At 32.7% G+C, this 15,059-nt stretch overlaps 1 protein-coding gene across 10 annotated transcripts in view; it reads right to left on the reverse strand.

Annotated features, from left to right (window-relative positions):
* Positions 1-1,851: 1,851 nt before the first annotated feature.
* The window catches only part of LOC128175542 (semaphorin-2A-like), a 39,891-nt gene continuing 26,683 nt past the window's right edge, over positions 1,852-15,059 (reverse strand). For 8 of the 10 annotated variants that reach the window (XM_052841279.1, XM_052841281.1, XM_052841280.1 and 5 more), the window contains 12 exons: positions 14,817-14,969; positions 14,257-14,378; positions 14,053-14,161; positions 13,304-13,355; positions 12,596-12,749; positions 10,769-10,961; positions 10,121-10,233; positions 9,117-9,271; positions 7,317-7,402; positions 6,670-6,903; positions 5,183-5,294; positions 1,852-4,624 (listed from right to left, as the gene is read on the reverse strand). In XM_052841279.1, coding sequence (XP_052697239.1) covers positions 5,188-5,294; positions 6,670-6,903; positions 7,317-7,402; positions 9,117-9,271; positions 10,121-10,233; positions 10,769-10,961; positions 12,596-12,749; positions 13,304-13,355; positions 14,053-14,161; positions 14,257-14,378; positions 14,817-14,969 — 1,478 coding nt within the window. In that variant the 3' untranslated portion in view covers positions 1,852-4,624; positions 5,183-5,187. Of the gene's footprint in view, positions 4,625-5,016; positions 5,068-5,182; positions 5,295-6,669; positions 6,904-7,316; positions 7,403-8,727; positions 8,806-9,116; positions 9,272-10,120; positions 10,234-10,768; positions 10,962-12,595; positions 12,750-13,303; positions 13,356-14,052; positions 14,162-14,256; positions 14,379-14,816; positions 14,970-15,059 lie in introns of all 10 variants that reach the window. The other 2 variants (XR_008242697.1, XM_052841287.1) reach the window with 2 other exon arrangements.

The raw sequence follows: 15,059 nt of genomic DNA on the forward strand, positions 1-15,059 counted from the left end.
ATTTAACATGTTTGATATTTGGCAAAAAATTATTTTTTAACAAGTTTATATCATGGATTTAAATTAGCATATTTTGTAATGTGCTTATTCTAATACATAAATGCCTGACATTTAGCAATGTACTTGATTAAGTGGAAGCAGCTTACTGCCAAAAATGCTTTAAAGAACACGGCCAAATGTAATATGTTTACAGTTGTGCACACCATAAGTCCTAATGACAGCCTTCAAAATTTAAATTGCATTGGCCAAAGTACAATATCCAGATATATTATACAATTACAGTCTTTTGATGAGGTCAATTTACCTAAAGAGAAAATCGACCAAGGACAAAATCCATGCAAGGTTGATATACTCTCATTGGGTCTATAAAAACATAAATTGACCACTATATGCCAAACGGTTGTAATTGTTTTATTGTACCAAATCTAAAACTAGTATTTCTCATGATCATATCAGTAAAATACTTGGTTCACCATATTGCTTTTTTGACATCATAATATCACACCAGAGCCTGCAAGGTTCAACACAATCATGTGACAACAATTGACTAATCATATCTTGGGGGGGGGGGGGGGGGGATGATGTAATAATTCCTGCTGCTTTGAGTATGAATGTACCTGATCTTATACTAATGATAGTGTGAATCTATCTAATAAGAGGTGCTGAAACAAATAAATTGCCCCTTATGATACAGAAGCCAGATGTACCAGTGTTATATATATTTTGATACTGCGAAATATTGAACTTGGTTTCAAAATATTACACAATATTTTGCAGGGTTCAAAATATATTACACAGGTACTCATTCATTGGTTATTGACTCCTACAGTACAGTGCACCAATTCACATCATAGTGTAAATAATGATTGTATGCCACAATGGGAACAACTTCTTACAACTTATCTACCACCCTCTCCCTTTCCTATATTTCCCAAATTGTGCAATATCCTGAATACTGCACCATCTACCCATAAATCTCCCTATCCAAGCATCGTAAGTAAAATAAATGTAATGCACAGCAGAGCAATTCATATCCTAATATTTAGCTGATAATTAAGGTGTTATGGGCTACCGGTCAATGTTAATGTAGACAAAAGTACATTATAATCAAAATACTTTCACCATTTCAGAATTTTCAAATTTCATGATATTTAACCAAAAAATTTTTGGAAAGGTAAAAATTATTTTAAAATATCAGTGGGATTCAACTCAGGAGTTAGATTGATAGCTAACCCTCAAATCCATTGCGCTATGCTGTTGGGAAAGAAAAAAATATACTTGATTTTATTGTTTTTATCGATAGGAAGTAAGTCATCTGATACCACCTGAAGGTCCATGAGCCTGTATTTCCGGGTTATCCCCTTGAAATATTGTGCCTTTAATTTGACAACATTGAAGGGTTTTTATCCAAGGATTTGTGGCTTTTTGACACATGCACTTGGCCTTATAAACATATCTTTTTTATAAATAAATATGTATAGTTTCCCTTACTATAATTTTAGTAAGGGAAAATATCTATCATTAAAAAGAAATGTTTTTAGCTTCAGTTACCAGTGCTCTAAGAGTACTGTATACAGCGTTATTTTCGCCCTGTGTAATTTTCACACTTCTACACTTGCAAGCAGTTTTGTCCTGTCTTGAATTTGCCCAGACTTTGTTGTGTTTAAAGAAGGATGATTTGAGACATTGGAATTCGCCCAGTCTTAAATTTGCATGCCCACGGACAACAAGGGTGAAAGTGGTGAAAATGAAACAGGGGCAAATATTTCCCTGTATACTGTATTAAAATGTGTAATTTAAGCCCCCAAATATATATGCAAGACAAATACCAATAAAACCTTAAACACAAAACAATGTCATAAACTTTATTCAAGACATGCAATAGATTTTATAAATTAAGTAAAATAATGATCTGAACAAACTCAAGGTTAAGCTCTTGGATGAAAGGAAAAACATTTTTACATGTAAAATTACCAAATTCAAATCTCTTAACTTTTACATCTGTGAACACAAAGTATATTACAGCTGTAATGATGACCAAAGATTTTGTACACAAAGGAGACTACATCAGAGATTCTGAAAAAATGCAGTAGACCTTATGTTGCAAATGTAAAATGATCCTTTGAATTTATGCCTGAAATAAATAAACACAACTCTTTCTTGCAGCAGCAAGCTCCAATTATAAAAAATGCATCAAACACTGATCATAGATTGTGAGTGAGTAACAAACTGTGAACAATTAATACATGTACCAGATTAACTCTTACTTCGTTTAATATCAAGGTTAATAACGATTATTTGTTGATCTATCAATTTTGGAAGTACCATCAATATGACATTACAAACTTTGTTTCATGCATTTATAAACAATATAAATTTAATCAATACAAATTCTCAAGTTTTTTAAAAATTGAAATGCAGACTATACCAGTACTTGTATCAATAATTAGATTTAAATGCACATGCATTTTCCCATCATAAGTACAAGCATTTTTCCATCTACCAGTTATTGAGTTAATATGTTTATACATGTATTGAATAAATCCTAAATTACATGCAAAATATAAACTTAAGATCTGAATGTTTATCTTGTTCAAATATTCTGTTCAAATCATTTCAGTTTGAACATATGCCTAAACATCAAATCTGCCAAAGTTTTACTGATGCAATTTAGTTAATGACTGATTTTGACTACTAACAAAAACTTAAAAACAGAAGTTTTCTTCATTATACCAAACATATCGCTGGTCATCTTGCCTGCACTGGTTATTAAGTCTAGTAGATACTGCACCAGTACTAGGGATATGAAATTCAAGGCTGATGCATAAATCTACTTATATTTCTAAAGTTGCAGTCTTTTACTTTATGTAACTACATGTATACCTCTGAATAGCAAGCCACATACCAAGAAGCCTCAAATATGAAATTTTAATTAAGTCTTGTACATACATAGTTTGCAAAAAAAAATCCCAGTTATCAGTTAACATGGTTAAAGTATCTGTAAAACTTGTGCTTTGTAGTTTAACAGAGAAATAACAACGATGGTTCGAGATTGCAGAATGTGGAGTGTGTTAAAAACTTGTAAATCCGAAATACACATTCATGTGTCAATCAAATGAACTTGCAAATGAACACAGTATCATATGGCAAGATATATATTGCAACCAAAATCAGATTCATTACTTGTTGAATCTTAAATCTTTTTTATTTGTTTTTAATTACCTGACCTTGAAAGTACTTGTACACAAGATACAGAACTTCATTATCATTCTGCATTTATCAATAAGTACAAATACACTAGTTCAAATTAAGAAAAATATGATTAAACTTCTACAGAGGTTGTTGGCTTTGAACACATACATATTACAAAGAAATTTGTATATCACGAAAGTCCACTAAAAGCCTTCTACAGTGCTAGCTGTTCTGAGGATGGAATAAGCACTAGCTTTAACTAAACTTTAAGGCATTATATAATGCATTATTGTGTATTGTCCATTGGCTAAAAAATAATTCAAACTAAAACATAATACAAATTCACATTATTTTACTCGACAAGTAGATTTCAAGAAGAAAATTCTTCAAAGATTTCTGCAGATACCAGTAGACTGAAAACAATGAAAAGCGTAAGTTATATCATTTTGTTAGCTGATTAATTACAATACTTTTAATACATGAGACAATAAAAGTTTAATTACATTTTATTTATTCATGAGTTAAAAGTATTAATACCAAACTTAAACCTTAATACTTATTTGTTAAAAAAACTAGTGAGTTGATTGTGAGGAGCTATCACTTCTTTAGGTAAAACGGCAATTAATACAAGGCAAATCTACTCGTTCATACTGGAAAAACCAAATTCTAACATAAAATGACCCATTTGCTACTGGCCAAACAAATAAACAAAAAATGCAAAGATATAAACATATGGCTAACTCACTATGGAAGCAAACACTACATGTAGCAAATTTGATTAAAGCTTTGATTCTAGCATGTCCACATTGCTATCACAGTGTATTTATCTCCCCTTTCAATGCTCGGGTTGAGTTTCTTAAGTGGAAAACACAGGTATATGTTGTATTGGATTCCTCTTGAAGTGGACAACACAGCTACATTTTGTATAGATTCCTCCTCACACACATCAATTATGGGATTTATCTCTGACTAGACAATTCTTGCGTATAAATACTGATCCTGTGTAGATCCTGTGTTTCTTGAATCCACATCAATATGAAATATTCTCATATAAATGGAAGTTAGTCGCATTGCGCATTACAGCAACTTTTGTAGTACCATGAAAACAATTTCCGTGCTCAACAATAACACAAATGTTGATTACACACACACAAACAGATAGACACATGTACTAACACACGCACATATCCCGGTATGATGCATGTTTCCATGGTGACACTTATTCAAAATGGCAGAAGTTAAAAACAAAAAATTTTTGAATGACTTGGACATGTTCCAGTAATAGTATATGACCTGGAATAATCTTCTTTCACAGTTCTCCCTCAGAAAAGACTGGAATTAACCAGTTTGGATTGATCCAAGCCCATTCACACTGATGTAAAGTTTCATACGAAATATCCTAAAATCCAAAGTTGAATGCGCATGTATTTACCTAGAAGGAAAAAAAATTTATCATTGATGAAAAAAGGCAGCTATAGTTTGACTTCATTCCAACTTTGTACATTACTGGTAGTTTAAAATTGTAGCCAAGTGGTCTTACATGCAACAAAATATCTACAGAAGGCAATTCATATAGTTACCTACTTTTGATTTGTTTACAATGACTTTGCACACTGATATTTACTTGATCACACATTTGCCTAAACATGGCGTTAATATCACTTAAGTAATGAATTTTGATACATGTACTACATGTACATATCTTGATTTGAAAATGAATATTAACAAATTCTGCTGAAATTAAAGTATTTTATCATCTCAAAAGATATTATAAGAAACAGCGTTAAAACATATGTAATGAAAATATTCTTTCGTGAACTGTACCTGATGGAATATGACATTTTATCCGAGTAATGTGTTTTTCTTTCCCCCTTTCTGAGATAAAAAAACACACACAGCTTGTTTGATAAAAAATTCCATCATAAATTATTTCAGATCATGTGTTGATTACAGGTTATATGACTGAATAAAGAAATGTCTGTACTACTACCTTTGTTAGCAAGATCCTTGATTGCAGCTGGCAGAGTATTTTTTCACCTGATCAAAGACTTCACACCACTCTGTAAACCTAGCTTTCCAGGCATTCTCCATGTCCTCGTTTGCTAAATAAAGCAACATGGTTTGAGTTTAAATATTTCAATTTTTGATACATTCCTTTTTTACAAAAACAGAGTTCTAGATTGGGCAAACAAAAAGTCCAAGGTTTGCAAGGGTACCTGAGTATAATACAACCTAATACATTTAGTGATTCACATGAATTAATAGATCTGTTCAGTCAAACTGAAAGACTGCATTTAAAACATGAATATGGAACTTCAAGAGAAGCAAAACTTCAACAATTTTCTTATCTTTTAATCCTGGAAGATATTTATCTACTTCAAGGATTTTATCAAGTTTCTTTTCCATGGTATAACAATACATGCATACATAGTTTTAATCTCACAGAAATATCAACTCTCACACAAATATCAATATTCAATGAACCATTGAATTTTGAGAGTGTCATTTTGTTGTGGATTGCTAACTTTTTTTCACAAGTTCATGGGGACATATGAGAGGTTTAGCAGACCAACGGGTATGTACTTGTACGTGTAGGTTACAAGTTAAAACTATGCATACCAGCTCACATTACTTTTCTTGTTTAGCAGTTGTAACGTGTACATGTGCATGTAAATGTTTTCCTCTCCAACTAAACTGAGAATTTTAGTCACAGTCAAAAATTAAGAATTCTGCATGTGTTAATTTTATTATACATCATTGTTTACATATGTATATTTTCATTTATCACAGATGAATAAAATAACAGTCATTGCATGTTTTGGAGATATGTGTATTTAATCTCCAATACTAGTAACATATTAAATATTAATGAAAATTTATGTTTGTTGACATCAGTATTCGCATTTAACATTCATGCTTAAGGAAAACAAACATATTTGTTAAAATAAATAGACAACAGGGAAACAGGAGCTACAAGTTCCTCCTTATGGGTACTTTGCAATTCACAATTATGTTCATTCATGTACATACATGTAGAAATTCGTCATTACACAAACTGATGACGTAATGCACATATTTTCCTTTCTACACATACATCTACGCGTTCACGTTGGTTTGCTAAACCTCTCTATTATCAAGTATTTACATGTATGACTACTGAATTAAAACTGTGAACCATAATTCTGGAAGATGTAAATTCATGAGTGAGGGATATCCAGAATATCCATGAGAAAATAAGTTGGTATGGGACATCCGTTGATATTAATGTGGATTAAAGTACATGATAATAAAAATACTTTCACTGGTTTAGAATTTTCAAATTTTACAATATTTACGGTAACTCCTTTTGGAAAGGTAGAAATTTTAAAATGCCCAGCGGGATACGAACACATGACTTTCAGATTTGTAGTGATGCCTTTGGGTCAAGTTACTGTTATGCTAATGCATATTTATATACCGGTAGTTAATTGTACTTACAAATCAGCAATGTAACTTTCACTGTATTAAGCTTTCTGTCTCCAAGATAAGCAACGTATGTTCCTTCATCCTTCTCTGTAGCTCGAGACAGAACCAGATCCTGGTTACATGTCTTCATATTGTTTGTATCCAACTTCACTTCCTCATTTGTTTTGTTATGTCGCCATGTCACCTTCTTTCCATCCAAGGTAAAAGGATAGTAATGGGGCAGAGTGGTGGACAATCCACGGCCAACTGTAATCAGAATCAAAAGTCAAATAACAGCTTTGTTGTTTTCAGAGGAATTACTTAATATAGCCTTTCTAAACCTGGGGTCTTTGGAAGGCTACTGTCCCTCATCAAAAAAGTTACCCCAAATGAATGTGTTTACTCTCTTAGGTATTCTTAACCCTCAAAGCTAAGAACACAATATATAAACTTCCTATTGCTGTGTCTGTGTATTGCATAACAGAATTATTAAATTTAACCTAAACACCAGAAACCATTTATTACACATGTGAAATGATTTTCCTGATACACGTATTGCCAAAATGTTGAAAATTTTCCAGGTTTTAATCCCAGGACCAAAATGTGGTGTAATAGCTGATACAGCATGTAAACATTTTAGATTTTCACTTCTTAGCATCAAAGGAACATCTTTTGCTTACCACTTCTATCGGTTATGTCTTCTCCTGCTTTCTTGAAGTAATCTTCCATTAGCTTTGGAATGCTCTCATGAGTGTATAAATTCATACTAAAATTACCAAAAGATTTCTTAGTGTATTTCCCCAATACAAAGCAAGCAATGAGCATACTTACTCTTTTCAAAATTAAAACCTTTACCATGATACAGTTTTGTTAATATTTGAGAATGGTGAATACCATATTATTCCTTAAAACTAATCACAAGAATTATTCATTTTAAACTTATCTGGTTTTACCTAAATGATTAAAAGTTCAATTCAATTGCTGTAGATTCCTAATGAAACGTGAGGAATTAATCTCCGTGTAAAATCGCAAGAAGCACATCTCGCGAATTTTAAAATCTCGCTTTTATTTTTCGGACATATGTAAATTACACGAAACTATGATAAAATTTCGGAATTTGCGATTTTGTGTTCTTGTGACTTGATGGGAAATGGTTGAATCGTGGAATTAAGTACTCACGTAAAATAAGAAATCTACAGTAATACTCTTTATTGCTGACTTTAGTCTACCTGCTCCAATATAGGGTACTAGTTTTTTGGACAGCAACTACCATTATATCAATTCCAGGCCAATAATTTCCTTTAACTACATGATCAAATTAAAAGGTCTTCCAATAAAGATATGATTTAGGAATACATGTTAATTACTGGCTAATCTTTCAATCTATGTACCTGTACATGTAGAATTGTCAAACATAAGAATTGTGGTAAGAAATCAAACTCTACATAGATCGTGCTCATAAAAGGTAATGCAAAATTTACACATGACAAATAGAAATACATGTGATTATCCAAGCCCCAATCAAACTTTTTTCAAGTAAATTAAGCATGCAATGATAGGATGCTGTTAGTGTAAAGCTGAGAATACAATGAATTAAAATGATGTGATCTTGCCTTGTTTCAACATCTAGTCTTATCATTTTATATAATCCAGAGTTCTTTTAAGTGATAAACCATTTTTTAATAATTATATTTTTGACTTGGCTGTTTGATAACTGCAAAATATTTAAGAAACTAACAAGGCAGCATAGCCGCTGTTGTCTTTCTCTAACAAACTTTTAAGCTCAGGACTTTCTGAACCAATATCACTATAATTCTTATATAATTATAATGAATGTAATTATGATATCAGTAATCCAATTGGAAAATAAATTTTAACAAATTTATAAAAATAAAATAAAACACAAAATTAAAACATATTAATTTTATGACCATGAAACCATCCTTAACCCCTCCTACCCCCCCCCCCCCCCCCACCCCATCTAAATGTCTTGTAAAAAGAGGAATGACAATTGAGCAAAATGAGTATGATGAATGTTTTTTGCAAAACTTCACAGATTCAGAATTCTACACGCAACGTTTCATTCCTTACGGAAATTTATTGATGAAACCACTTTTGGTGTTTTGTCCAATGATATTTAATCCTTTACTATCAAAAACCTGAGGCATGCTATAAAAACACAACAGATCCTCAATTAATATAAAATCATGCAAGGATTTAATACAATTAAGTAAGTAAATTAATGTAGATTTTTTTAAACAATGGAATAAAAATATATACACAACAAAAGGAAAAATATCTACACAATAACAAAATTACAAAAAAAAAAAGTTATTCTCAGTTTTCAAGACAAGTACTTAAAAATCATACGGCATTCACATGAAAAATTGCCACAATACTTAACACAAGACATATGCTTCAATTTGATTTGCAAATGCTCATACCACCATATACTGACATTGGAATATATTGATTCTTACCCTGGTTTCCTGACTTGACAAACTCCGGCGAAGATGCTGCCTTTCCAGGTGCAGTATGGGTCATAGAGACAGGCGTCAACCTTGTTGTACTTGTCGCACACAACCACACCAAACTGTTTGACAGACGAGTCTGTGCTGATGTACAGAGTATCATTCTGAAAACAACCAAAATAAAATAAAGGCAAGGTCAGAATAGTAAAGGTAAGGTCAGAATAGTGAAGGCAAGGTCAGAATAGTAAAGGTAAGGTCAAAATAGTGACAGTAAGGTCAGAATAGTGAAGGTAAGGTCAGAATAGTAAAGGTAAGGTCAAAATAGTGACGGTAAGGTCAAAATAGTGACGGTAAGGTCAGAATAGTGAAGGTAAGGTCAGAATAGTGAAGGTAAGGTCAAAATAGTGACGATAAGGTCAGAATAGTGATGATGAGGTCAGAAGGAAGGTCAAGGTAAAAAAAATATGACTCAGTTGCTCTCATTAATTTGCTATGCACATTGCTGGAGTTTTCAGGGTCAATTTTTCCTTGGATACATCAATCAAAACAAAATAATAAAATTTATTTTTTAATCAACAAATAATTCAACAGGTTTTTTTTAACTGAGATAAATCCTGGTTTTAAAACAATGAGCAATGGATGAAAAGATGGATGGACAGAGGGCACACATGAGAAACACTGTATCCATGGACATACATACATGTATATGACAGGCAAAAAACAGCAATATTATACCTACTGATTTCAGAACTTATAAATAATTTCTTAATTATTATTAATTTTTTATCTATTGGCCATAGATAATTTAATCTATCACCTCTTATCAAAAACTTCACAAAATATTTGCAATACTGAATCACTAATATTGCAAATATTTTTTACATTAATTGGTAGAGCAGAGCCAATTTATTATCTTTTTTCTCTTACAAGAAACAGATCACAAATTTGTAAAACAAGTATTATAATACAAGAATTTTCATGGCCGTAACAATTCATGATGGATTGTCTCTTACCAGGAACTTCATATCCCGGATGCCCTCATAGCTGGTCAGGGGAGAGAACACAGTAGCTATAGCCTGTTTCTTGCCGCTGTCCCATGAGTGAATCTTGTACACATCACCAGTGTCTGAAAGCACAGGTGTTCCATACAAAATATGTCATACAGATAAATCATTGTGGTTTCATTTCAAAGAAATACAACTTTTACAACTTACTAGTACCAGACACATTAGCATTTCTCTTTATCAAGACACATATATACTAAGTACAGTATATCTACTGTAAACGTACTACATTTGGCGGTGTATTCTATTTAGCGCTTTTGGCGGAATGCGGCCCTCCGCTAAATCAAGTACATCCCTAAATGCCATACATCTATGTATAAGAATAGTCACATTCAGGAATAAGCAAATTCAAATCCATGCCAACTTGTTCAAAAACTAATTTCCGCCAAATATCGTACACGCCAAATACAATACGTTTACAGTAAGTCATTATGTAAATAAGTACATGTACCAGTATTCAAAGTCATACAAAGATATCATTAGCAATGCACAGTCTCTGCAACCTCTTTTTACTACACTTCAAAAATTCACCTAGTATAAACTTAATTAAAAGTGTACAGTTTTCTAGCGTAGCATTGTGACATTTTAAAATCTTACTGGAGCCAGCATACAATATGAGGGACCCTCCCTGTTGACTTCGCTCTTTGTCTATCTGCAGCACATGCATCTGAATGTCGTCCAAGAAGACGAGGGGAGCACCCCCCTTCTGTTGTACAGGGGCATCCTTCAGTGGATACTCCATCATAAAGTTCTCCTCAACGTCCTTCAGGGTCTTTGAATTCTCAATACACTGTAAGAAATAAATAAATCAATTAATAAATCCATTCATTACAGGATAGTCATAGAAACATATGTTTGAATTAGAAATTTAAAAGCAAAATTTATAAATAATTAAAATGAACTCCAACATTTAATAACATTACTGTACATAAAGCCTTGTGAATTTCAATGCTGTTTATACATGTATTTGTTCTCATAATTTTTAAAAATAAAACAAAAGTTTTTTAAAATTGAAATGCATTTAATTACATTTGTCAACTAATCAATTATCAATTGAGAGTAATTAATTACATTTGGAAAAATCAATGTAATTGTAATAGCAAGTAAATGACAATATTATCAATTTGAAAGTATTAAATTACATTTCAAAGTTATTGACCCCAACCCTGTCTGGAACCATTTAAATCAGTGGGGGCTAATATTCATGCATTAATCATTGTACTGATACTTTATACAGGGTTATTTTCGCCGCATGTAATTTTCCCCCTTTTATACTTGCAGTTTCTTTCCGTCTTGAATTCGCCCAGAAACTTTTGTGTTTAAAAAGAAGTAATTTGAGACATTGGAATTCGCCATGTGTTAAATTGGCCTGCTGACAACAAAGGCAAAAAATGAACGAGGGCGATTTTTTTCCCTTGTACAGTACATGGATTGGCTGTTTTGAATAATGAATACAGAGAGTACTTAACATAATTTCTTGAGGATTTAAATTTGCTGTTAAAGAAATTCATGAAAATTGAACCTTATAAAATTAAATATTTCAACTTATAAACAAAAGCAAATCAAATTTTACAGAATGAAGGCGGAACTTTAAATCTAATTAAAATTAGACCGTAAATCTCTTCTCTACTGTACGTACGCTATACAAGCAGGGTTTGACACTAACAGTAGCCAGCTAGCTGTGGACAACTGAAACTTGATGTCAAGCTACCAACAGTACATTGTAATACAGGTTGTCCTGTGGGGCTACTGAAATTTTCAATACCATACTACCACTGGAAGCAATGTGTTAATATTTTTAAAATGTAACATACAAATTCAGAATATTCCCTACCGAGATTTTGAATCGTCGTTGCGAGATAACTCGGTCTCTCTACTATGTTGTTGTTCGACATTGTTTTGGACCGACTTATCAAAAATCTTGATTATCGAAGTGTTTGAAACATTAGTGAATTAACAGAGAATGCATGCAGTGCACCGACGTATAGGCCTACTTGCCTATATAAAATTTGTTTCTTCCATTATGGTAAAAAAAATCATCTTACTTTTTATTGATAAAGTTACAATTTTTCTCAAGAATACAGCCAGAATGCAGGATTTGGCATGTTTATTTCCAAAATTTTCCGGGGTGTCCCCCAGCCACTAAGTACATCAACTCAGGATGAGGCTTTATACATAACTTAATTGTATGTTTACCAGGTACATGCACTGATGTGTCTCAACAAACATTTGCAACCAAGAAGTAGTTGAGAATATTGCAAGTTTTACTTGAATGCCTTTGAAAATGTTTCATAGTTTACCAGTTTCTCGTTCTACAGCTTTTTTATGATAAAGCACATAACAATTGATCTTTGACTGATTTTACATTACTTCTGAATAGCTATATTTAAGATGACCCTATGTTGTTGATAGACAACCACTAACCTTGCCGGGAGAGCTGTCGGCAGGGATCTTTTCTGCGGGAAGGGGGGAATAGACAGAGGTCAAGGTCTCTCTGTACTTGTACACTCGGTCAGCAAACCGGTCCTTGACAGACTGCACAGTGAAGGCACAGATAGCTGAGCCTGACGACCCATTCCTGGAACAACATAACATAATACAAATGGCTAAGCCTGACAACCCATTCCTGGAACAACATAACATAATACAAATGGCTAGGCCTGATGATCCATTCCTCCATGAAACAGTAACAACAAAAGATTGATACGAATAGCCAAATAGCCGGGCCTGACTACTCGTACCTGCATGAAACAACAACAACAAAAGATTGATAAGAATAGCCAGATAGCCAGGCCTGACTACTCTTACCTGCATGAAGCAACAACAAGACAGATCAACAACTTCCTTGCTTTAAATTTGTTTGTGTGATAAATCTGATTTGGGTGTTTCAAAATACCCATTATTGTTATTTCAAAAATCAACAGTTAACCTGCAATGGTATATAGTTGATAAAAAGAAACGTTATCCCTTTTTTTCCCCATATTTTTCACATACAAATATGAATAGGTCATTGGAGTTTTAAAATTGACCATATCAGGTGAGGTGGACAGCTTCAAGGAGTTTACATGTAATAGCTATAGTATACAATGTATCAAGCATTTTTGTTTAAAACAACTATAAATCTTGACTTACGCAGACGAGATGAACAATGCATAAAAAGTGTCATTCACCAACTGAACATCCTCTGAAAAACAGAAAATATCTATCATTCATGAAAGGATGCTTTCTTCATCTGAAAAAATTATTCTGTATAGAATCAGTTTTCAAAATAAAAGAAAAAGAGAGCAAGCTCATTTACCCTATGCTCCCCCAATACCAGGTATCTGAGTGATACATATTATGACCCTTAATTAATATGTACCGGGGGGGTATATATTATACATATTATGAATGACAAGGTATGCATTAAATACACAAAATGATTCGATACAGAGCATAACTTGCAAAAAATAATCAGCTTAAAACTTCCTACAAATATGCACATCTATACCATTATCCTTAATGACTAAGAAAATTTAAGTTCAAAAGTCCCTAATTAAATTCCAAAAAAATAAGCGAATCAGAATATTCTGCTAATATGTACATCTACACATTGTGTCCTTAATTCCTACAAAGTTTTACAAAATTCTGTCCAGCAGTTTAAGAGGAGTTGCACTTACTAACTGTTCATTGATATATTTGCACATCTACACATTGTGTCCTAAATACCGACAAAGTTTTATGAAATTCTGAGCAGCGGTTTAAAAGGAGTTGAGCTTCCAAAAAATGGACTGACTGACAGGCCAGTCAAAAACATTGAGCTCCTTAAAAGTTGAAATTTTGAAAGATGAGTACCAGTAAAGACTCTTTCCAATTAAAATATTTTCAATGTTTCGACTTACGAATTTCATCAAAGTAAAATGGAAATGTTCCCGGTAAGGAACAGTTAAGTCTGGCTTTCTGATATGTTGTCCATTTGTTGACAAGTAAACTACTTCCTCCCAGGTCTTTCTGCAAAAGAAACATTTATTCAAACTTGAGCTTTTTTCCTTGTCCTCTCTCTCTCTCTCTCTCTCTCTCTCTCCTCACCTCTTTCTGCCCCTTACCTTACAGACCTGTGCCACTCTAGATACAATTTTTTTCATAAAACCAGTGAATTCTACTGCAATTTCTCGGAAGAAGAAATAAACAACATCATCAACTTCAAAGGATGCCACAAACTGGGGCTCTACAATTTGAAAATTCATTTAAAAAAATAATTTTCAAAAGCATCAATTTTCAAAATTTCATTAAATTTTGATTTCAATTTCTAAAATCTTCAGCTGAGAGGTTAGTTCATTTACTTTTCAAATTAAGGTGGAATGCTACACCCAAAATTCATTTTATGGATTACTAAAGTATCATTTCTGAAACATGGTTTCATTATTCAAAGAAGGATATATGCTCTGAATTACATGTATTTAATATAATTTAATTGAATTAAGAGCATACATCCTTCTTTGAACAACAAAATCATGTTTTAAAAATGATACTTTAAAAACTCATACAATAAAATTTGGGTGTAGCATTCCACATTAACATTTGTAATTAATAAATAAATTATTCCTTTCAAACATAGGGTTTTATTTTACTGCAAGAGCATTAACTCTGGTATCTTTCAGTTTACCATTGAGCCAGTGAAGAGGATCAGCATTCTCAAGCTTATCGCTTAATTTAGTCGAATCAGACGTGATCAGTTCGGGTCTAGAGATGGTGGCCTTTCCATTGTCATTGATTGTTGCTGCATAGAGAGCAGGCAGGTCACCCGGATTACCAGTTCCTGCAAGGAATTTGAATGACTCAATAGTTGCATCACAAAATGTTCTGACCGATTCTAAAAAGTAATCAGAGTCACATAAACAATTTCTCT

The sequence above is a fragment of the Crassostrea angulata genome, chromosome 3 (genome assembly GCF_025612915.1).
Source record: "Crassostrea angulata isolate pt1a10 chromosome 3, ASM2561291v2, whole genome shotgun sequence".
In the NCBI taxonomy this organism is placed as follows: Eukaryota; Metazoa; Mollusca; class Bivalvia; order Ostreida; family Ostreidae; genus Magallana; species Magallana angulata.